The sequence below is a fragment of the Oryzias latipes genome, chromosome 9 (assembly GCF_053564925.1).
Source record: "Oryzias latipes strain Hd-rR chromosome 9, Olatipes_Hd-rR_3.1".
NCBI lineage: Eukaryota > Metazoa > Chordata > Actinopteri > Beloniformes > Adrianichthyidae > Oryzias > Oryzias latipes.
In genome coordinates this window covers 7,922,594-7,945,189 of record NC_136245.1, presented here as the reverse complement: position 1 = coordinate 7,945,189, position 22,596 = coordinate 7,922,594, and the positions used below count along the sequence as shown (strand labels likewise).

At 41.4% G+C, this 22,596-nt stretch overlaps 1 protein-coding gene across 7 annotated transcripts in view; it reads left to right on the top strand.

The window, feature by feature from the left end:
• cux2b (cut-like homeobox 2b) overlaps positions 1 to 22,596 on the top strand; it is an 87,079-nt gene that overhangs the window by 50,813 nt on the left and 13,670 nt on the right. For 5 of the 7 annotated variants that reach the window (XM_078952574.1, XM_078952577.1, XM_078952576.1 and 2 more), the window contains 5 exons: positions 9,304 to 9,382; positions 18,474 to 18,614; positions 18,716 to 18,860; positions 20,011 to 20,102; positions 20,833 to 20,899. In XM_078952574.1, the coding sequence (XP_078808700.1) occupies positions 9,304 to 9,382; positions 18,474 to 18,614; positions 18,716 to 18,860; positions 20,011 to 20,102; positions 20,833 to 20,899 (524 nt within the window). The remainder of the gene's footprint in view (positions 1 to 9,303; positions 9,383 to 18,473; positions 18,615 to 18,715; positions 18,861 to 20,010; positions 20,103 to 20,832; positions 20,900 to 22,596) is intronic. The other 2 variants (XM_011479562.4, XM_078952580.1) reach the window with 1 other exon arrangement.

Genomic DNA, 22,596 nt, shown 5'->3' with positions numbered 1-22,596 from the left:
CATCCAGCACAAACCCATGCACGAAGCAATGCAACGCCCTATTAATTCCTCTACCCATGTGCAAGTGTGCGAAACTGATTAGAAAAACAGCAAAAAATCTGCCATCTGTTTTCACTGGACATCCCATCACTCACCTCTTTTTTTCCTCTTTTATGTCTGACATTTGGCTGCCAATAGGGGTGTAACAATTCATTTTAACAATGATTTGATTTCTTGTCATAATTTGAGGTTGCCGATGCGATTCATACTAGTTCATTTTGAACAATCCGATCTGATCTGATTCACTGACCTGAAAAGGACCCAGGACATCTTTAGCCAAAACTTCAACCAGTCTGAGTCATAGATAAATACCAGGGTACTGAACAGTGCAGGCGAAGTTTCCCAGATTCCTTGCATTTCTTGAAAATATAAATTAAATATGTGTACAAAAAAAACAAGTAAACAAAAGTTAATGTCAAATCCATTCATATTTTAGTTTCCTAAAGTTTAGCCCACTGTTGTTTTTCCACATCACAATTAAGGGAAGTCTAGAACATTGTATGGTCACATTTTTTTTTTAAATTCAGTGTTTCCACACATTGGAATGTAATGATGGACTGATCCGTTTTTGCTGCCATTACATGTGTGTTGTTTGCTGTGATCCACTTGCTCCTTTTCATGTTTCAAAAAAATAAACCTACCGTGCCTTAATCCAAATGGTATATTCCAGGATCAATATTATTGATTTTATAATGGTATAGGTTGATTTGATTAACAACTTGCCTCAAACAGATCAATCTGGTTGGATGGTTGGAATATTAATCGATTAAGTCAATTAATCATTACACTCTTGGTTGCCAGCAAACTTTCTTGCTTAAATGGATCAAAATGAAAATAAAAAAAACAGAATAAGCAAACGACACAGTGTGTGATTGGCAGCCTTGTTGCCACCAGTGTTGTGCTGGTCTCTTCCAAACTACCTGCAGTGACGTCCTATTCAAAACCTACCAGAAATCTTTTCCCCTGGCAATCTCATTAACAAAAGCAGAGTTATTCGGCAAATAATAGATCTAATTTGAGCACCGTGTGTTTCTAATCCATCTTCTGTAAGCAGCGGGAGTGTTTGGCAGACTTAAAGTCATCTTCACAGCTTAGATTCCTCCATCAGCCACACACCTCAGCGAGACTCGTTCATCAGCACTGTTCTCTTTAGCCAGTGTGGCTTTGGCATGATGTTCTTCCATGCTGAAACAAAGGCAGCACTGACACCTGTAATTAATTAGGCTATTATGCATTCCGCAATGATAATTGCCTCACTGGAAAGTCACCAGCCTTCTACGAGGAAGAGAGAACAGTGGTGAATTGAGAGCGCTATCCATCATGAAGGAGTGCTCTCTGCCTTTTTACACTCCCTCTCCCTCATCCCCCCTCGTGTCACGCTGTCTCACCTTGACTGGTGTAGGCAGGGCTAGAGAAACATTGTCAACATGTGTCTGAGGGCGAGACATGCAGCTGTGCCTCCCCTTTGCCAGGAATGTTCTAACAGCAGCCAGTCCGCTCCTTCCACTCCAAGGCTTTGGTTTTTGCATGGACTCTGTTTCTCCTGACACCCCATCTGTTGAAGCTTTGTTCACTCGGGCACTACAACCCTATGATAATGGGGCCACCTCATTTTTATAATTAGCCGCTTACCTGTTCTTCTGCTGTCCTCTGAACAGTTCTCTCTGTATTAAATCTGGTCCAGGTGCACTCATTACTACCTTTTGCAGCCCTCCCTTTCAGTGCTTTATCTCTTTTTATCTTATCCTCAGAATGCCCTCACGCCCCCCGTCATGCCATGATAGATATATTTTCAGCTATCATCAAGGTTTAGGTCATTCATTGCTCGAAACATTTAAAGGAACGAGCTCAAAGAAAGTGACAACTCCTTTTCTTTTGAAGTACAAAGACAGTCAGAAAAGATTTGTTTTCTTCACCCCGTTTGTCTTCTGACTTTGACTTTGCTGTGACTTTGAGATGCTGGTGTAGAGAACGATGCTTTTGAATGTTGTCAAGAGGGCTGGAAACGCTGTGGTTCTGCTGCCTGTTGATGGAGAAGAGTACCCGGAAGGCACCTGCTGCCTGCCGCAGACAGCAGGCCCTTTGATCTGGGTTTAATGTTGTGTCATGATGTTGATCATACGGCTTCACGTGCCATGTCCTTGGGGATTACGCCAGATGCACCTCGTTCTGCTCTCTTCTGCTTTTAGGTCATTGTCATCTGTTTTTTTTTTTAACATATATAAAATTATGTCATGTGAACACCTCGGTTAAGGCCAAACAATAGTGTCAATTAATGGTGTCTTTACAACAGTGGTTTTTATTGAAAATCAGACACTAATTTATACAAAAAGATGTGATCTAATGTGGTTTTACTTGGACTATTTCATGCCTTACAAAAATATTGAGATCATTTATCCTATCAAACTCAAAGTGTTTACATTTTCAGTGGTGGTTGTTGCTTTTCCTAAATATGTACATTTTTTGATATTGCGGGCAAAAAATATTCATATTGTAAATATTTTGGTGCTTAGAGATTAAACAAGATGACAAAAACTTTATAAGAAGAAATTTAGGTGTTTGATGTCACCCACTGGTTTGTATTGGGCTGATTATGATTCAGTTTTTCACTAGGTCAAAGAATTTTTATCTGATTCAATCTGCATGGTGGTCCCCATCTTGACTGAACATTACACCAAAAATACACCAAAAATGTATCAACATTGCCATATCAGCTTGAGTAATACGCAAACTGCAAAAAACAGCGTAAACTGCCGTAAATGGTTACCTTAAATGTTTGCACATATGCATATACAGAGAAACTATTACGTTTTCTAAATAGCCCAAACGCACACTACTTACATTAGTCTGAATTGTTGCCCATATGTTGTCCAGTACTACCAGAAAGGTAGATAATTGTTCTTTGGTGTCTTTCCCGAACATACAAGTTCTTACCTGCGTCCCATTGAGATAACTTACAGTATAACATAAGTTATGTTGAGTTTTATTTAAATACAATTGTTGCACTCAAATGGAAATCAGGTTTTGGTTGTTTTTTGTTTCGCTTTTGTTCTGGTATCGCAAGTTATATCGTCATTGCAATATTGATCTTGAATATTGCAAATCGCAAGTTTTCCTCATTGCATTTTGTGGTACAAGCATTTTCATTGATGTACCTCAGAAAAGCACACTAGCCACGATAAAATCCAAGATTTTAAAATATATATAATATATATTTCATATACATGTAATAGTACCGTAGCCCATAGGTATCCATCAAGTTTAAATCTAGCTTTTTGTGCATGAACACCCCATATTGCTTTGACTGGGGCAAATAGACTGAATATTTTTTTAGCAATTGAGTGTATGGCAGCCATTATTTATTTTTCTCTTGGCAGATGTGCCTTTCTGAAAGTGGGGATCCTAAGATACAACCATGGAAAATGTTGTGCTTCTACCACAAAATGCATGATTTGTCTGAAATATCAACCTAACCGGCTGACGGTGGTGAACTGTTAGTAAAAGGACCTGTTTTGATCTCAAACATAAAATATATTGAGGTTTGTATAGATTTCCCCCCTGTGTAATTGTTTAAAGGATTTGTATTTCTGTAATTTGATTTTTTACATTGCGGTGAATGGGGATGGAGTTGCCTGTGTCACCTTGACTATTCCTTTTAATATAGCCTTAAGAAGGAAGTGAAGTGTTCCCTCTTGATGTTACCCAGGAAAATGTTAGCAGCAGTGTCGAAAAAAGAAATAAAGTTGTGGTTAAAAAAACCACAAAAGCCTCCTTTTTTCAGTGGTGGAGCTGCTTCTGTCTTGTGTCATTGAAGGGTTGAAATACAAATCCAGGGGAGCCCTTTTTATGTGCTCCAAGCTATCAGGCCGCTGTGACTTATGATGTATTTTCACATTTAATTTGTCACTGCATCCTTACAGGACTTAGTCGCACAAAGAGCAGAAAACTGGTTTTAAAGAATATTGGTGTGGTCAGCTTTGGCCATTTGTTTGGCTGAGACGGCAGCTCTGCAGAGGCTGAGCGGTGGTGGCGTTCGTCTGTTGTGAGCACAGTGCGTTGACTGACAGGCACCACTGATTGGAATTGACGCAGCGACGAGATGTGTGTCAGAGCTCTGACTGCTCATCTCACCAGGCATCCAGAGACGGCCGCTGTAGCCACCGCCATGCTGCCACCATGACTCCAAGATGGCTGTCACTGTGATTAAATCTGCCCTCAAACATAAAATGTGTGCATTGTAAACTACGTGTGCACACAAATGATTTGCTGTGTGTGTGTGCTTACATGCCTCTGAGTTCAAGTGTGTGTGTGGGTGCACATGGGTTTCTAACCATCTATTCTATTGCAATAGTGTTTACCTCTGCCCCTCACCTCCTCCCACTCATCAGTCACTCCTCAGCATCTCATCTCTGCTCCCGCCTTTCCTGTAAACCTACACACACAAAAATTAAAAAGAAAATAAAACAAGACAGCTGCAGAAATGCTGGCTGCTATGGCTAATATGTGATTTTTTTAAAGCCATAAATGCAAAAATTTAGAGATTTCCATATGTTAGCATCAAGCAGCTGTGCGTCTTAGCTTGAAGGAGCAGTGAACATTTTTATTTTTTATTTCTAAGGGCTGATTCAGGCAGTTGGTGGCTTCCTCCAGTTGGTCCTTTGACAAGTGTTGCTGTGGTGGTGGGCTTTTTCTCTGTTTTGTTCTAATAAGCATGGAGCGGGACTGGGGTTGTTGTGACATCCTGTCAGCCTGTGGGCTGGACTGCCGCTCAGTGAGCAGCACAGTAAGAGGGACTCCCTATGATTGTGCACTGACCTTTGCATCATGGGAGAGATGACAGGTAATTTAGAGGCCTCAGGGACTGTGGAACCATACATTTGCTGTCCGCAAACCACCCACCACACAGACCACGTTCACCTTGAGATGGGAACAGCAGGTCCATAAACACTACGCACATGCTCGCACAAACGTACACACGTGCATGCAGTAAAAAGGTGGAATTAAACCGCCGCGTATGCAAACACAGGCCTAGACACAAACACAATCGGGTACACACATTTATTTGCACAGACACACTAGGTGCAGAAAGAACCTTGACACTTGCCCAGAACCCCCCGTTATTGTCGCACTTCCTAATCACCTGCGTCAACACAACCCATCCTAAAACAACCAAATCACAATGGGTGGCAAACTGGCAAGGCAGAGAGGAAAAACGATGATTTAGAGTGCTAATTGCATAATCACCAGTTGTGATAATTGTAATTGATGACTGCATAATTGCTAACTGTGCTCTTTATGGGAGCCTCTCTTTCAGTTGTCTCTCCTTTCTCTGTTGATCCGTTGCCCCTTAACGCTGATCTTTCGCCTTCATTCAGATTTTGCCTTCACCTCCATATTTTTCCTTCACTGAGTACCTGAATTTGCTCTAAAACATACAGTGTACTGTATATTCTGCACCACAGGGCACAACAGGTTATAAGCCACACAGTCAATGTATATATTTTCAAACTCATTTCATATTCGCTCTGAACTACAAGGCGCATTAAGTGAGACAAGATTTAGCAATGAGTCCCTCAGTCAATCAGACTTTATTAACTGCTCTAGCACTTTTTGGAACAGGCTACATGTCAGGCCTGTTAGCTAATGCACAATACCTGTAACTTCCAACCTTGTTTGCAACACATAAAAAAACAAATTGATAATGCTAAATCAAACTTTACTATGACTACACAAACTCTCAACATTGTTAGTCACGTAAAAAACACAAACCGATACCACTGGACTTTAGCTATGTCAGTGTCCCAAACAAACATTTTGACAGAGCGCCGTGTTCTCTCAAAACTGCTTCAACATCAGAATTAATCTATATATAAGACACTTCTTCTTAAAGCGCACTGTCATTTTTTGAAAAAAATTAAGACTTCTAAGTGCACCCTATAGCTTGGAAAATATGTTATACATATGCACACTTGGGGCTGGGTATTGCAAGTATTCTCTAAGGCATATCAGTAAGTATTTCCCAGCAGCCTTGTCCCAGAGGCTGTGCTCTGCCCACTCTGTTTCTGCATGACGACTCATGGAGGAGGGTTAACAGGTTTCCTTTGTTGCTGTCTTTATACTGTGCCCTGGGCTTTACTCTTGCTTGTAAAATCACCCTGCGACAAAGCCTGTTCCCTTGATAGCTGTATCCTTTATCACAACACAGGTGAAAACAAAGAGTGTTTTGGGGGGGGGGGCTAGAGCCACAGTTGTGTAGTGCAGCTCAAAAGGCGATGACATTTTGCGCTGAAAGTCCTCCCTCAAGCTACATATCTGTGACTTCAGGCACAACAGTCCTATCTGCCACTAGTGTGTGACCTGTTGCTCCGAACTCCCATCTGCGTCACCGATAGCAACTTACCACGTACATGAAGATGACTCTGCCATCAGCCCGTCCTGTTTGCAACACTTCAAAGGGCTTTGAAGATATCAGGGGCTGGTTGGAGGGTATCTATAGGCAGGGCTGGCACTAATGTAGGAAGACATCATACAGGGGTGTGATTGATGTCTCTGCCTGCGTCTGTAGGCAGGTTAATGATGTGATTGTGGAGGTAATCTTCATGTTCACTCGTTAAAAGATGATAAAGAACCAGGATGTCCTGCACATATATGAAACAGGAAGTAGTTGCTTTTGAAGGATCTCAAAGTGAAGATTAGCTAAGAGTCAGTAAAAGCTGATCACTAAAGGTGCTCAGCAGTGCTTTTGGTCGTTTATATGCTAACATTCTTCTCCATTGTATTTCTCTTTGCTTGTTATGAACAGTAAAGCTAAAAAAAAATAGATTCATAAGTTGGAATAAAATCCACCTTAGCTTTAACTCAGCTTGGTGAGGCACTTGCAGCAACATGCGTTTATGATGCCGACCCACCTCACACATTTTCATCTTCAATGGAAAAGGTGGTGGGGACCAGATGAAGGTACTTGGGTGGAGGGGAGTCTGATGTTAAATTGAGGACAGAGTGAAACAACAGCAGTGTGTAGCAGAGAGCTGGCAGGGAGCTGCAGACTATTGCATCTGTATTGATTGGACTCTGGCCTTTTCCATTTTCCATGAACTCCTCTGAGCTGCTCCAAGTGGGAGTGATGGGGGAGATTTGCTTGATCTTTATGATATTTCTTTAAACATGATGCTGTCGTTATGTTTCCCTGGGGAACACGCCAACCATTTCCAGTAAATCAAAGGCTCTCTGTCTCTTGCTGTTTTCCACGCACCTTATTTATAACGCCACTAAACAGCCCCAACACACACTGCCACCAGCCTTATAAGTGTTTTCAGCCTGTGTGAAATAAATGTTTTTGGAGTGCGTCTATACTGATGAGAAGCAGCACAGCTCTCTCAGCTCTCTGTTGTAGGGCCCATTTAACTGATTTGACAGTAGTTGTAATCAACAGTGACAGCAATGACATAAACAATACATGACAATCTCAATTCTTTGGAGAAGGCTGATCTGATTTAGTCCTTGTAAAGCTGAGCACATGCAGAGGAAGCTGCTGAGGATCCCTCTTTGCAGGAGCAGACCGACGTTCAGTCTTTGCAAGGTAACCTACATACCTACTAGTGCAGGTGTCCTCTCCATGGGGCCAGGTGGTGCTTAATTTGCTTTTTTTGTCCCTCCTAATGAATCGTTAATTGGTTTGCATCACCCGCCGAGCGGAGGATAGCAGGTGCCGAGTGCTGCCGGTGATGGAGGCCACTGGCAAGCGTCAGCACACACACCAGCACCTACACTTTAGAGGGCCAAATGTCACCTCACAACATGCAACAGCTTGACACGTGAACAAGGAGAATGTTTGTACAGCGGTGGAAATACTAAGTGTTTGGAAACAAAGAGACTTTGAGCTTCCTTCTCTTTACAGTACAGTCTTAGTTTCTAAATTCTCTAAAATAAGTTCAACACTTTCAAATGTGCTTTTGTGAAACAATGTTTTCTACGAGTGATTTGTTGGCCATTCTATCTGTCAAAATTGATTTTGTTAAAGAATGCTAAAGTTTGAATGGAAAAAGTAAAATGTGCCCAGACAATCATCACATCACTCGTGTTTGACTGTTGAAATGGGGCTCTTATTGTGAGATCTTGCAACTGGGAAATACAAGGAAAAAACATTTTCTATCTGTCTTATCGCTAAAGGCATAAGGACATGTAATAAAGTAATTATATAAAATACTTTTTTAATTAGAGGAGTACATTTTTTCCCCCAGAATGTATTTTCTAAATAACCTTTTAGCACACAAAACAATGTTTAGTTATCTTTGTTACAATCTTCAAAGCAACTAATGAAAGCTTTTTTTGTTGTTATTCTTTGTGAGCCTAAATGTCATTTCAGAATTTCATTATGCAATATCATTAAATGTTTCCAACGTCGTGTATTTTGCAGATCAGTTTAAATTAGGCCTGCAAAAATAATTTAATTTAAAAATTTATCGTTATTGTGATATCAGTCTTTTGCGATCCGAGAGGACACCTGCATAAACTGTGATAAATGGTTACCTTTATGCCCGGTGCTCCCATGAAGAAGGCAAAGAAGTCACTGGGCAGTTTTTTCAAGACAGCCCCACTACCTTATCTGGTAAGCATCTTTCACAAACTGTAGAAGCTGAGATTAATAGCTACTTGCTGTCCATGGTCACAGAAAGTGAGGAAGACCCCTTGGTATGGTGAGAACTTCACCAAACTACATTATAACATATAAGCAAGCTTGCAAGGAAGTGTCTTCCGCAAACCTTCAGTACAACAGGAAACATAGTAACATGTCAGCACACATTAAAATCTTGCAAAGTAAACATGTTGGTTAACCTCTCCTTCATTGTAAAACATTCACTGAGGAAGGATGCATATACAGAGAAACTATTACGTTTTCAAAAAAACCCAAACGCACACTACCTACATTGTTCTGAATTGTTGCCCATATGTTGTCCAGTACTACCAGAAAGGTAGATATTTGGTCTTTGGTGTGTTATAACTTATGTTGTTTTTTATCTAAATTAGATTGTTGCATTCAAATGGAAATTATGTTTTGGTTGTTTTTTATTTCGCTTTTGTTCACGTATCGCAATTTATATCACATTATTGATCACAAATATTGCGGATTGCAAGTTTTACTCATGTTGCGAAGCCCTAATTTATACCTGATGTTGATTAAAGGTACCAAGCCTCATGCATGCTACTGCATGCAAGGTTTTATGTCAGTCCTTGTTTTCTCTAATAGCCTGTTTTCCCCTGCAGGTGGTTGCTCTGAACAAGCGCAGTAAGGAGGCAGAGTCTGCATTCCTGGGAGTCTACAAACAGCTTATCGAGGCTCCAGGTGAGTCTCCTGCCAAGACCAGAGCTTTGCATCCTCATAAACAATACCATTTGGTTTCTGATTTACATATGATTGGTATTATTCTTCTAGAGGGACCATACAAACCAAACAGCATGATATTTGATCATTGACGATGAGATGTCAGCATGCTCACAGTTATGTCATGGTTGTGCTGTATGGAGTCACACAAACTAAAAAATAATCTTCTTGCTCTGGATGTAGTGATATAGTGCGATATAGTGCAACGTTACATAGATAGAGGAAACATTAAAGCATATACGCTCTAGCTCTTATCTATTTTCAAAGTCTCTACTCTCTGAGTGGTTTCCAAACTCTGTGTGAGGCCACTTCAAAACGCAGCATTGGTCCTTGAATGTTGCATGGCTGAAAAGCGAACACATGCTTGAGAAGCTTTGCTGTTGATTGCAGAGGGCCAATTAAAATCCCAACTGAAGTCTGGCTTTGGATGGAACGCAGTCCTGATAAGGCCATAGGGGGAGAAAGGGGAAGAGAGGAAAAGACAGAGGGTTAGGATGAAGGAAAAGATTATGTTTGCTTGGTCGTTATTTCATTGCCAGTTCACATGTGCCGCATTGCTGCTTGTTGCAAGAGATGGCAATAAAACGCAGCCCAATCTCAGTCTAGATCAGAGAAACACTTGTGGCAGGAGTAGAGAATGCTGTTTACAGATTCAATGAATACAAGATAAAAGTCGGCGTCTGAGAAATTGCGTCGGCGACAACTGACTTTTAAAGGTCTCCATTTTTCCTTGAAGTCCTTGATATTTATGCCCCCGCGCACACACACACAAACACACATGCAGACACTCACTTTCAATGAAGCTATTTCCCTGATAGGAAAAAAAACTGTTCTTTGAAGACGTATTCAGTTTGATTTTCTGACCTACTCCTTTAATATCAAGACCTTAACTCCAGCATCGAAACATTTTAGGGGCTATATATTTTTTTCTCAGTTTTTTTTCCAAAGGAATGAGTAGAGTCATCTTAATGTTACTTTACCTTGAACAGTAAGAACTTTAAAATAAAGACCAAGACCACTGATATTTGAAGTTTTCGTCATCCCTGTAATCAGTAGTTTGTTTTTGAAATGCAAAACAGACAAAACATTTTTTACACTCGTCTGTGTAAAAAAAAAAGTAATGCATCAGGGGACATCAGGTAACTCGGCCCAGTCAGACACCCACCTCCGTGTGACCTTACACATGTGAAAGGACTAGACAGTTTCTCTTTGTCACTACCACTCACACAATGGGAAGCGAATTGTTTTCATTTGCCGTAAAGGTCAGAGAGTTGGCTGTAATTCTAAACACCATCAAATCTTTACTCATTATAACAAACATGGATTTAATAGTGTCATAAGTAATTAAAAGGTGGCTTTATATGGTTTATCTATTAACAAAACATGATTGTTTGTTGTGCAAACCAGTTTGAAGCCTCCATAGCAGTTTAGGATCTTCAAGGTGCTACAAAAGCTTCAATTCTGAACAAAAAGATGATTTCCATTCATCATCTGCTACGATAATCTGCTTAAATGTGAGGACACGACTTTTGGCAAGTGCATTAATCCTGTTGAGATGAAGGCTAGCTGTCGCCACGCACCCGCAGCTTCTCCTGCATGTTTGGAGCCAAAATCAGAGCGAAGAGAGCTCACTGTAACCTGTGCCTTTTTGTCACTGTACACCTAGCTGCTAGTGTCCAAGGTCACCCCCCCCCCCCCACCCCTCTGTCTCTGCATCGCCCCCTGTCGTGCCCTCCTCTTCCTCCCCAGAATGGATGACTCCAGGTACACTGGAGGACAGTCATTTGGCTGTGGCCCCACTTCATTTCTCTTTGCCCCTCAAAGCCAACAGTGAGCTTTCCCACCTTTCCCCCAACAAACGCCACAGCTCATGTAATTTTAATTTTTTGACAGATGCAATTATTCTTCGCATGCCACGCTCGTTAATCTTAATGCAGTTATTACTATTCACGGCAAGGCATTTATTTCCCCCAACTATTATTTCGTTTTGAAGTGCCTCTCCTCCGATGTGCGTATTCTCTTGCAAAGGCCGGGGGTCCAATCAGATCAGAGCAGGAAGAAGAAGGAGGGAACAGACTCTGCCATTAGCTAAACAGTGACCTTTTGTTTTTAAATATTGTGAACATCTGGCCTTATTAATTAGTTTCATCCTTAAAGACCCACTCCAATCGTCTTTTGATCTATTTTTAAAGCGTCCCCATTATTATAATTAACAATGATTTATAACTAAATTAAAAAAACCTGTGTCATTTTCTAGGACCTAGTTTCTGCAGAGTGGCAGTACTTCATTAGAAATTCGCCACTGAGTTGTGGGCGGGACCACAGACAGCCCACCCTTGCTTCCCAATATCCTTCTGTTCACACTCTCTTCCTCTAGCGCCTGACAACCCCAACCTAATATTACCGGTGCAACAAAAATGGCGAGCGATATTGGAGCTACCCGGTCATGATTTGCCAGCTCGAACGAGAATGTTAAAGAAGTTCATGGATCCATTTCTCTGTAAGTGGATGCATCAGAATGGGTCAGGCACCGATGCTTGTGGCCCACCGACTGTAGCTACAAGCTTTTTTAAATGCCATTTTTTCGTCTGCTCCTAATTCACAATTATTTAAATAAAGAAATACTCAAAAGCACAATTTTAAGCTAAATCTTTTATACATGTCTTCCATCATTAGAAAAATGCCCCAAGAACACGTTAAAGACACCAAATGTTCATTGGAGTGGGTCTGTCTTTAACTACTTTTCAAAACCAGAGAGATTCCAGCAGGAAAACCTAACAAAGTGTTAATACTCCTTTTCAAAAAAACTGAAAATGCTGCAGTAAAGTCAGAGTTGACATACCTTTTTGATGCGAGTGATTGAAGTGTTTTTCTCACTACTTTCACAAGACCTGAATGCCAAGATGTCAATCCACAGGATAGTTTTATTAGCGCAGTATATTTTGATTTGACTGTGACATGTCCCCATGCTGTGCACTGTAACGCCTACCTCTTCTAGGTCTTGAAAGAGACCCCTTAACAGTGCTTCCCTAACAATGTTTATATCATCTCTGCACGGTTTTGATCAGTGTGTAAAAAAAACAAAAAAAAAAAAAACACCTCCATCACTGAGCTCTGAAAAACAGCTGCTGCTTTTTGCCCAAATTTCCAGCTCCTCCAAGAGACTCACTCCGTCGGCCCTTTTCTTCTCCTCCTTCTCTCGTCTCGTTCTGCTCCTCTCTGCTGGAGTGCGCGCATTTGTGCGTGCGCCATTTGAACATCAGCGTTTGTTGCCACCTCTGTGAGAGCAATGAAGCCCTGTCGCCAGGGGCGTAGCCCTGAGACTGACACTCCAGGTGTTTGCTCTTCCTCACCTCCTTTCAGTCTACACTCTCATCCCTCAGGATCCACCCTGCTCCCCCTCTCCTTTAGAACACGTCTCCTTTCATCTAAGCTGGAAGCTCACTGAGATCTTGTGAAGATCAGAATACACGCTTCTAAGTTTGTGTGTGTCTCTGCACTTGAGTGGGGACCACAGCATGTCTAAGAAGTGTGTGCATGTGTGTTTGTGGAAATGTTATGACAACAGCGCTTGCTAGTGCCTACCATAAGTATTGCAGAATGGAAATATGCCTTTTTTTATGTTTTGTCATAAAGACACATATAGTATCATGTTATAAGATGGTTATAAGTGCCTTACCAGTGTCTCTGAGGGTCCTGGGGTTTTCTGATCAGAACACAACGACCTTAATATTTCAAGCCATTCAAATGCATAAAGAGTTGTACTTTACGCTCCCTGTAAACAAATGCAAGTACTAGGAAGAGAAGCCTGCAAGGCAGACTGAGCTGGTTTTATTGTGATTGTGCAGCTGAGCACCTACAGACATGATGAGAGGAGAAGTGCTTTGTGCAAATGTGGCAGTCTGCTGAAAAATAAGGGCATGTAAAAGCTAAAGGAAAATGAAAGCTCTTTGGGCGGGATGAGATTATGCACAAGTGATTAATAAGAGCAGTAATAAACAAAGGCCCAGGAGATGTTTGAGGTGCTTAATAATGCATTATGTTCATAAAAGAGCCGGGCCTCTCCAACTGATCCCCATGGAGTAGGAGACCCCAAAGGGACCGGGAGAGCGTGTGCTCTTGAAAGACAGCAGCTGTGTTTGTGTGTGCATAGGAATGTCTGGATTCATGTGAACCTGACAGTCCATATGGTGCGGGACTGGAAACACCAAGGCTTTGTCCGAATTCCTTTAATACTCACCATATAGTCATTTTGTAGAGCTGTCCAAATCTACAATTCCAAAATCCAGTGCCTTAGAAATGTCCCAGAAATCTCTGCAAAAACCATGTGAAGAAAATGCATTTTTTTTATTTTTTTATATTTTTATAAACATCCAAGTTTTTATCATCAAAACACAGTGGATTTAAGAGTCATCATAAAATGTTCATATTATTGATTAGGTTTTAACTTTGTGAGAAGTGAGAATGGTGTCTGAATTGCTTTGAAAAGACATGGTACTAGATAGTCCCCCACTATGTAGTTTTTTAGTAGTTAGGGAGTAGGGAGGGAATTCAGTCACAACTCTAGAGATCCTTTTGATGGTATTTATTTTCACAGAGTTAGTGGAGGGAAGCTGACGGTTTTATTTCTGTATTATTTCCTGTCAGGTTGGTTTAAATGTCACTGATACAGGTCCCCCCCACCACCCCCCCCCCCCCCCCCCCCAGTGCAGCATCTTGTGTTAATTTTAAATGCTGCCTCGCTCTTGCTTTTGTTCCTTTGACTCTGCTCTTTGTTCTGAGCTTTAAAATACCCCACAATTGGTGTCATTCCGTTTCCGTCCTTCAGTCTGTCAAAGAACGACGTGCAACAGCTACGGAAGGGAGCACAGGTTAAAAAGTTTCTCTTTCAGCTTTGTTTTGTTCACAGACACACAAGCCAACGTTTCCCACAGTCATATTTTTCATACCACCTCTCCTTTCATGTGAGTATATTCTCGTTTTCCACCACATCAAGGTAAAGTGAGACTTAAGTTTTGCAATGTGAACATCAAATGTTTGATGGATTAAAATATGCTGCAAACAAAAAAATTCAAGGATTTTTTTCCTTCTTCACCTGCTAAAAGCAGTTTGCGTTGCTTTTAATCAAAACTGTGCCTTGACAGGTTGAAGAAGAGAGGTGGGCAATCTTTTCTACATATCTTAAATCCTTTTACATTGTCTGTGAAGGTGAAAGTAACAGGCTTCTGGCATCCCAGTTTTGGTCTTTGCTAACAATATTGCGGCAGTGTTACTGTTTGTTGCAGCAGCAGAGCGTGTTTATGGACCTTGAAGTCCACTAAGAGAAAAGGAGGAGAAAAAAACAAATGCCAGAGTGTTTTGAATGAAAAGAAAAAACCTTGGAGCGCAGCCTTGTAAATTAATTTGTTCATGTTGTATGATGGGAACACAGCTGGCCTCATTAACATGCGCACAACAAATAATTATAGTATGTTTTTTTTCTCTCCCTCTCTCTTCAGCCAGCCAATGCTTGGCTAATGGGCTTGCTGGGTTAATTATGTCAGAGCGTAATTACACAGGGCCCAGGGAGACATAATGGTGCACCCTACTGCGCCCACACCGCCTAATGATGGTGTATCGCTGACAGGGCCAAGACGGACCGCCCTGACACACCTGCTTGTCTTGGCACACAACCCCCCCCCCAAATCCATGCAGACACACATCTAAAACCCATGCAGAACCCCTCCACTAGCATGGCCACCTACAGTCTGCTGAACTGTCAACTCCCGACCAACTCTGGCTCCTGAGGATTCACCCCTAATACAGTAGCTGCCTTCTGCCTTGTGATGTGCAGCAGCACAAACGCAGCAAGCAGCTACAGGGCAGTAACTTCATGATGAAACTCAACATCAATCCAGCGAAGAACTCAAAAGTCCTGCTAGATATTTAGATTATCCGCTTTTACAAATCTGCTTCTTGTGTCGTTTTGACGTCTCTATGGTAGTAATGAGTCAGATAAGCTTTGATATAAGTTTTTGTGGAAGTTGGTCAGAACAAGAGTTTCTCCAGACCGGTGCTTCCTTAATTTTAAGAACATAAGTTTGAAAGTTTTTTTTTCTTTAAATATACAGTGAGTATTAAAAAGCATAAGCACCCAGAAAAATTACATCCATATGTCATGAAATACCTATTCCAACAGCAGTGCCTTTAGCCAAGCTCAATGACATACAACACCATGATAAGTTGACAATTCCTTATTCCTTAGTCACATGCACCTGACTACAGTGGCCTAGTCATTGGTGAGGTGTGCTCATCGGCTCCTTATTGACCGTGTGCAAATACTTTACACACAGGGTGAGCAGATGATGCAGAAGTGCCTTAAGACGTCTGTGGGTTGCCCACAAACATGACACTCTGATTGTCTCATTTTGTAATTTCTAAATGCCAGGCAGCGTGCAAGCCATGTGGAAAGAGCAGGCACTTATCACCTGAACAGCACTAACGGGCTCCCTGTGCAGCGTACAGGACTGCCTGCATCTCACTTTACTTACCCTTATGTGTCGCCTAAGTGTTTTATACAGCATGGAACCCCTGTAGAAAAATGTGCATCAACATTTTCACCTGACGGTAGAATCTTAAAACTCCCTGTGGGCCACCTACATGCACCGTACAGATTTGCCCATCTATCACCCCTAGACAGCCCTTTTCCACCCGTTGGGGCAGTTATGACTAAGACTTTAAAGACAACATTGTATGAAAATTGTTTTAAAAAAAAGTTTAAAAAAAATTCAAACTAGATTTTAGAAGGAATTTAACTGTAGGTCTTCGGAAAAAATCATTGCTGCTCCACACAGGGACAAACTTTCAACTGACATTTTGTCCTTAGAGGGGATAAAATGTCCATAAAATCATCTAACTGAGCCTTTAAAAGAGCTTGTGAAGTAAACTTGGAAAAGAGAACAATCAACAGGGTTTAACACTTGCTCAAAAAATATGAAGTAGGTTACATTTTTTCTTTTTTTTTAAACTGCTGGGACCAAATGCAGAGATTTTAAAACGTTTAGAGAAAACAGCCCTCAATATTATTTTGTCCATATGTAACTTATATTTGCTGGACGTGGATACAGATTAGGACTTTCCTTCATCAGTTAAGGTTTTTTGAGGGGATCTGTGATTTATTCACTCGCACAAGCTGCTGTAAACCATTGACCAGCTGCATCTCAGAGCAAATGTTCACCCATTTATGATTGCAATAAGGGCTGAACTAAACGTTGAACCATTTATTTGCACACTGGTGTGATTTAGAGTCTGTAATACTTCATTAGTTGTGGTATATTTTGTGGTTAACGGGAATGTGAGCTTTGGCGTTGGTTTAGAATTTCTCCTTCAGGTTTTATTTGGTGGATTTAGTGTCAGAGCTGCTTTGAGTAGAGGCTCCACTGCTTCTTATTAGCTGCATCAATTAGGATCTCTATTTTTCAAAGTTATAAGCAGTCTTTCTGGACTCTCCTTCAGTAACTGTAGATCCTGGGCCCTTGAGAAAATCCCTGCTGCTCCACTTTGATGGGGGTTAATTTTGTATACAGACTTAAGTTATATCCCTTCACTTTAAATTTGACTTTACTTTACTCCCCTGCCGTTGATTGATAATCCTAGCTTGTCCATGCGTGAGAGATCCCTTACCATAATCTCTGTCCTTTGATCACTAAAAGTTGAAAGGATATATGGGAAAGAGGCTGATAAAGTGATTTCTGTGACAGAGAGTCGATGGAATAGCACTGCTTTTAGTCATCCTGTTTGTCTTAGAAGAGCTGTGCTCTTAATAGTGATGTCCCCTGTGACTGATGCAATAGCTCTGCAGTTGGTGTAACAATGAAGGCAGACGATGTTTGAGTGTAAACGGTCCTGGGAAATATGGTTCAATCAATTAAATGGCCTAAAATGTTTGTCTGATGAAAATGCAGATATGGCCAGCTGCAATGCATGGCTGGAGTTTCAACAAATTGCATTGTGCAGAAGTTTTTCTCTCCGTCGACTCCGAGTTTTTATTCTCTCTGTGGTGCGTGGCAAAGTTTTATCGTCTGTGGCTCCAGTTCCTTATAGAAGTCGCTTCAGTCACTGCCCATGTAAAAAAAAAAGGATCCAATTGAGTTTCACATGGAAGTCAAAGATGAGTGGATGAAAGTTGTGGGAGAAAAGTTTGTGCAGCAAAGCAGCGATTTTCTTCCTCTTTTAGAGTTTTTGAAGGGCTCCGTTTTGTGTGTATTTGTGTGTGTGTGTGGCTCTACATCTCGCCTCCCCCCTTGTCAAGGATCTCCCCTGAGTTTCCCTCTCTGTGCTTTGGCACTAGAAGTCACCTCCTTTGGTGTTCAGCAGGCAGGTACACAACAGGAGCAGCTCTCTCTCTGAGCTGTTGAACTTTTCGGGAAAGGAAGAAAGGGAAGGGGAAGATTAAAAACAGCCCTGTGATGTGGAGTGCTGAGCTGCCTCCTGAGAATTCCTGGCATAATAATTTAAATGATCAAATGATACAGAGGAGACTTGTTAGCTGAGAAACAGCCTCCTAGTTGGCCCCATGGGCCCGGTGCTGCCGCGCATGCATTGCAAAACAGCTCCTCTGTTGTGCTAAAGAATTACGCTTTTTTTTTTAACCCCCTTTTCAGGAGCATACTTTTTCAACACTTTACCTAGGTGTATATTTGGCACTGAAGTCTCAGTCACATATTTATTGTAATCTTTTTGTCTTCCTTGCCATTTATCAGCATAGTAGAAGACTCATTAGGTTTGAGCTTTGTACATGCGAAGAGTCTGAGCAGCACTTGTGTCATTAGGTCCGGCCTGTGAACATTTCAAAGGCGAACGAGTGAGGGAAGTTTAAGAGTCACTCTTTGGAAACAAGTCTCGGTGGAATTGTCCCCCTGTGTTGAAATTCCGACGCAGAAAGCTGTAGAGGTTTACAGGCAGCACACACAGTAAAACGGCTTTTTTTTCTTTTGAAAATGAATGGTGTGCTCATGTGACTCGAGCCTTGGTAGCTCTATCTGCAGAGATTTGTTTCTGTCTGTGTTCACAGATCCAGCTCCGGTGCTGGAGGCCTCCCATTCCCTGGAGGAGAGACTGCAGCAGCTTCAGAGTTTCGCCCCGGACAGTGAAGCGCTGGTACGGGAGATCAGCGGGCACTGGAAGAAACAGCTGCAGTGCCTTGAAAAGACAGGTCAGGCCATAGTGGTGCAAAAACTCAAAAATATTTTGGAGGGATTATGATTTTGCTTCCAATTTTATGGAGGGCTGATCAACTAAACTTCTTCATTTCAGCAGAGCCTGCAGGGGAGTGTCTAGCAGTTACAGCTTTGACAGAAAAGACACCAGAGGCCAGACCTCCAGCCTCCCTGATGACCCCCAACAGCACACCGGCTCCTGGGGCCCCAAGCTCTCCCGGCCAGGACTACTCAAATCAAGGGTGAGAAGAAAAGCAAGGGTGTATTCAGACTGAAACACATTTTGCTTGCTTGAAGTGGACCAGAATTTGTTTTCCCCGATAATCCGGAAAAAATTTTCAGTCTGAATACACCTAAACAGCTCCTGGTCCTGGACCAGGAGCCGCTCTCTGGCCCATCTACGGAGGTGGTCTCGGTTTGTTTCCAATCCAACTGAGCTTCGGTTCACTCTGGGATTCCTCAGTCTGAATACAATCTGTCCTCGGCGCGGAACAAATGGATCAAAACAGCCACCGTAGCCAGTTGTCACGTGATGTAAACACAGTCAGAATGTAGCAACATATGAGCCCGGACAAATGTAAAGCAACAATTGTCTTGTCATCAAAGAGAAAAAAAGGGTTATAACGTTTATTTTAACATGCTTTCCTGTGTCTCCTTACGCGGCACACGCTGTGGTGACGTCATCCTAAAAGCTAGCTTGTAGTTCCTTAACATAATTCTCTCAAAATAATCCCATAACAGCACAACAATGAGAAACAGCTACTCATTGAAATGTGGTCGGATGAATGCAGGGTCATTAAAACTTTTAACGTGATAGACATTGCTTCTCACTATTTTCTCCACAATCGATATGTCATAAACACTTAATCCGTGTACCTTCTTTGACGTCTTCTTGCCAATAAAATTAGAATAAAAAATGTTTAGCCATGTCGTTGATCCAGGCGTTTTCAAATTTTTAAATTGGTCAGTAAAATTAAAAGTTTAAATGAACTACCTCGAGAAGGACTACAAAGAACTTTCATATTTTCTGTCTCTAGTTGGTTTTCTCCAGCCTTATAATTTCTGATCAATGAGAGAAGATATTTTTGTTCACGTGGTTTTGTTTACTACCTTTGGTTCATATAAGGAAAGGCTGTTTGACGGCAGTCTGAAATACCAATCAAAGGCAAGATTCAGGCCTCGATTCAGGCCAGAATAAGTGGACTGGGTCCGGAACAAACGGTTTTCCCAGTCTGAATGCACCCTTAGAGACCTCAACTACCTAAGCTTTCGGTGTTTTTTTTTAGAAGAACCAACCAGTAAACATAGCAGTTTTGACAAAACGGCATTTGCATTGCAGCTTTATGTTTTTGTCCGTGATGTAGCGAAGGGGCTGACAGTTTGTTCTCGTAGGGAGGAGGAGGAGGAGGAGAAGAAGAGCACTGATGTCGGCTCGGCTGACAGACTATCAGAGGCCGAGGAGAAGATCAAAGTTCTGCATGCATGTAAGTAGTTTAAACACTTGCATGTATGCTGCTGTAAAATTCAATTTTAACTTGTGAGGAAGATATGTTGTGAATAACTGCAGTTTGATGCCCCCTGCTGAAACAGATCCCCCCCCCTCGTATCTTGTTTTTACTTGAATAAGTGTTGAAATGATATTTGTATCTATTTTTTCCTTCTGCTGAAATTGGCTGATTAATACTGGAAGAACTACATTGGTTTTGCTTTAACCAGTCGCACCTACAGAAAAACTTCTGGGAGGGCCAGAAGCCTAATAAACATTTTAGGATGGCATACACATCGCTACTTCATGGTTCAATAACTCTGGTTCAGTTTTGCCAGACTGTGGCTATATGATACATAACTTCAAATGAAAAAAAACATGAATTTTAATTCTGAGAAAAACAATAATTTCAGAAAAACTCTACTTTTCAACAAGACTTTGTTCATTCATGAAACTCTTTGGAACATGAAAACTTGGGAAGAATTACAAATAAATCAGTAAATATGAAACCTATATTGAAACACTGGGTTTTTGAAGGTATAGCAGCAAGGGTTAATGGTCTAAGATGTCGTTTTATTTTAGTTTAATTAGACTTATGATAAATTATTTAATCCTAAAATGATAGGAAAGACCGAAATGCAACAAAATGTTCTCCTGTGTAGCTTTAAGGTCAAAGTTTGTGTGTTTTTTTAAGTTAATATCTCACTTCCTCTGCTTTGTCTCACCAGCCTTGAGTGCAGCACAGACAGAGCTGCTGGACCTGCGTTGTAAATACAACCAGGAGATGGCAAACAAGTAAGAACCTGCCTTACGTTTTACCTTTTGCTTTCCTCATCTGTCTTCTGACACGCTGTGGTGTGGTCGTGATGGTTACACCTTTCAGTTCGTGCAGCCTCCTTCCTCTCTTGTGGCATTGGAAGCAGTTCTTGTTCTGGACTTGAAGTCATGTGCAACACAGAGCTGAAGAATGCCACGGAAAGGCAAAAAGTGAGAGTGAGTCAGTCGCTAATGCAGGTCGATGAGAGAGGTCTGTGTTTGCTTCTACTGGCAGCCGGGCCTTGACAGCCCTTGGGAAGAATTGCTCCATTTAAAGATTGCTTCAGAAAACACTCTACCTTGTCCTGGTCTTTGAGCGCAATGTATCCACTGCACGGCTGAAATGAATCTAGCGCGTATGAAGGATGTCAATAAACTTTCAAAGTAAACAGTCCGTTGTTTGGGTTGTGCTCGAGAGCACAGTCAGCCGCTACTAATGGATTTTCTCCCAGGCTTAATCCATGGTGCAATTGAAATGATGTTTCTAGACTCAAAGCCATCCGTTTTGTTGAAATGGACACATTTTCCATTTGCCCCTTTCCTGTTTTTACTCAGGGCAGCATTTTTCATAAAACCAAATATTTCCACAGATAGATCCGTTATATTGGTTGTCACCGAACACTTGTGCTGTCCCCGCCACATTCCTGGACGGCGGCAGCATTGGCAGCACTGACCTCGAAGCTCACGTCCATCACTCTCACTGACCGTTTCCTCAGTGTTGATAAGAAAGACTGTTTGTCTGCTTCAGCTTGTGCAGCTGAGCAGGTAATCAATACAAAACATTTTCTGTAGTGCACAAGTTCATTAAACGTAATGCTGACACCTGTTAGTGCTTGCTGTCAGTTTGGCGCCATCTGTCTTGGCTTATTGATAGGGGACTGGGCCGTGTCCGAGACCCTTTGACACCAACTCTGTACCACGTAATGTTGAATAACATTATTGTCCATTTTCTGATACTGTCTTGGTGTATGTTTGCTCTCCCTGTGGCTAAATTGTTTTGTGATACAAACTGAGAGGGCTAACATGAAAGATGAAGACAAGTTTTTAATCTCACTGCAGTCAGTTTTATGTTAAACCAAACGAGAAAGTCTATGTTCTCTGACAATCTTTTTCCTCTCACTTTTGATTAAAAAAGATTTGCATGTCCAGAAACTTAAGAAACCTATTTAACTCAATCACAGCCTACTCGTTAGTTCATCCTTATCTACCTTTTGAAAATGATGTCCCATGTGAGCAAAATGAAAGTATTGAACTTCAAACAAACCTCATAAATAATCCCAGTGAGCTTCTGTTTTAAATTAGACTACTCCGATTGTTGGATACAAGAAGCCAGTTGGAGTTCAGTCTTAGGAGTTCTGAGGAAGCAACTGATTAATTCAGCCACTTGCTGCTCGGCCACCTAGTTGTGAAGTGCTGCAGAAATCACTGAGGACAAACTGATGGCCTCACAAGGATTCTGGAAGACATGGTTCAAACTTTGGTTGGCACACACAAAATTAGATTTTAAAAAAGTGCACGTCTTCCCTTAACAGATATATTAGCATTATTTTATTACATACACATTCACACATCCTTGTTTTTTTTCCCCAGCCAGCATATTGTTCTTCATCTTTTATCTTATCCCTTTGGGGGTCGCCAAATATGATTTTGGCAGAGATTTTTTTTTATTTTTTCTC